Source organism: Suricata suricatta, chromosome 3, assembly GCF_006229205.1.
Source record: "Suricata suricatta isolate VVHF042 chromosome 3, meerkat_22Aug2017_6uvM2_HiC, whole genome shotgun sequence".
NCBI classification, from domain to species: Eukaryota; Metazoa; Chordata; class Mammalia; order Carnivora; family Herpestidae; genus Suricata; species Suricata suricatta.
Window position 1 is genome coordinate 171,691,261 of NC_043702.1, and position 1,398 is coordinate 171,692,658.

General features: G+C 47.6%; 1 protein-coding gene across 1 annotated transcript; it reads right to left on the reverse strand.

Annotated features, from left to right (window-relative positions):
- Window positions 1-205: 205 nt before the first annotated feature.
- On the reverse strand, window positions 206-1,138 carry LOC115287177 (olfactory receptor 10J1-like). The gene has a single exon (XM_029933426.1). The coding sequence runs from the start codon at window positions 1,136-1,138 to the stop codon at window positions 206-208; it is 933 nt and encodes a 310-aa protein (XP_029789286.1).
- Between the last annotated feature and the right edge of the window lie 260 nt (window positions 1,139-1,398).

Consider the following 1,398-nt stretch of genomic DNA (forward strand, 5'->3'; position numbering starts at 1 on the left):
AGAGTGACTTATGTTTTTATTATGTTAACAAAGAGGTTGAGGAAGTGAGAATCAATTATTAGAGCTGGACCCCAGCTTCACTTTTGCTCTGGCCCTGGCTCTGATGTATGAGATTTCATGAATCACTTGAAACCCTGGCTGTATAACATTACCTACTAGCTTCTGTGTGGAAGACATGTGTGCCTATTTGGGGAGAGATTTCTTCTTAGGGAAGGGATTTCCTTCCCACCACTCTCCTCAGAGCATCCTGGACTTCTTTGTTTCTCAGACTATACACAACCGGGTTCAGTAAAGGCGTTATCACAGTGTAAGTCACTGAGATTAACTGATCCTGATCCTTGGTGTTCTCTGACTTGGGCTTGAAGTAGGCAATGGAGGCACAGCCGTAGTGGACAATGACCACCGTGAGGTGAGAGGCGCAGGTGGCGAAGGCCTTCTTCCGGCCCTCAGCTGAGGCAATCTTGAGGATGGTGGAGATGATGAGGACATAGGAGACAAAGAGGAAGGTGGCAGGGGCTGTGATGGCCAAGAGGCTTATAATTAAGGTCAAGATATCATTAATGATTGGAGTAACACAGGCTAAATCCAACACAGGTCGAACATCACAGAAGAAGTGCTCAATCAGTGATTTACAAAAAGGCAGTCTGAAAATGGCCACAGCCTGAGCCAGAGAGAGCAAGAACCCCGAGGCACAGACCAACGATGCCAGGATGGTGCACACCCTCCAATTCATGATGACTGAGTAGCGGAGTGGGTTGCAGATGGCCACGTAGCGATCAAACCCCATTACTGCCAGCAGGAGGCAGTTGGTGATGGCAAAGCCAAGGAAGAAAAAGAGCTGAGTCCCACAGCCCACCAGGGAGATGGACTGGCTCAGACCCACGAGGCTGGCAAGCATGCGTGGGATAATGACCAGGGAATAGCAAGTCTCTGATGTGGAGAGAACACTTAGAAAGAAGTACATGGGGGTGTGGAGGTGGTGGTCAACACGAATAATAGTCACGATGATGACATTGCCAGCCAGAGTTAGGATGTACAGGGTCAGAAATATGGCAAAGAGTATGAGTTGATGTTCTTGGAAGTTGGAGAAGCCTTGGAAAACAAACTCTCTTACCTCTGTGTAATTGGCTATTTTCATGGAGGACCTCAGATGAGAAAGGCAAAGAGAAGGTCAGCACTATCCCTTTGCCCCAGAGACCACTCTGGCCCCTGGTGAGCACACTGTCAAGTGCAAAGATTCAGAATCACAAAACAGGTTCGAAACTTCATGAATCAACCGCCTTTTCCAGGGATGTGGCTGACTCAGTCCTAGAACTGAAGTAGAGATATCAAAAATTTGAGCAACGGTATTTGAAAGTTTGAAGGCAAGCATTCTTTTCAAGGACATCTGACCCTGTG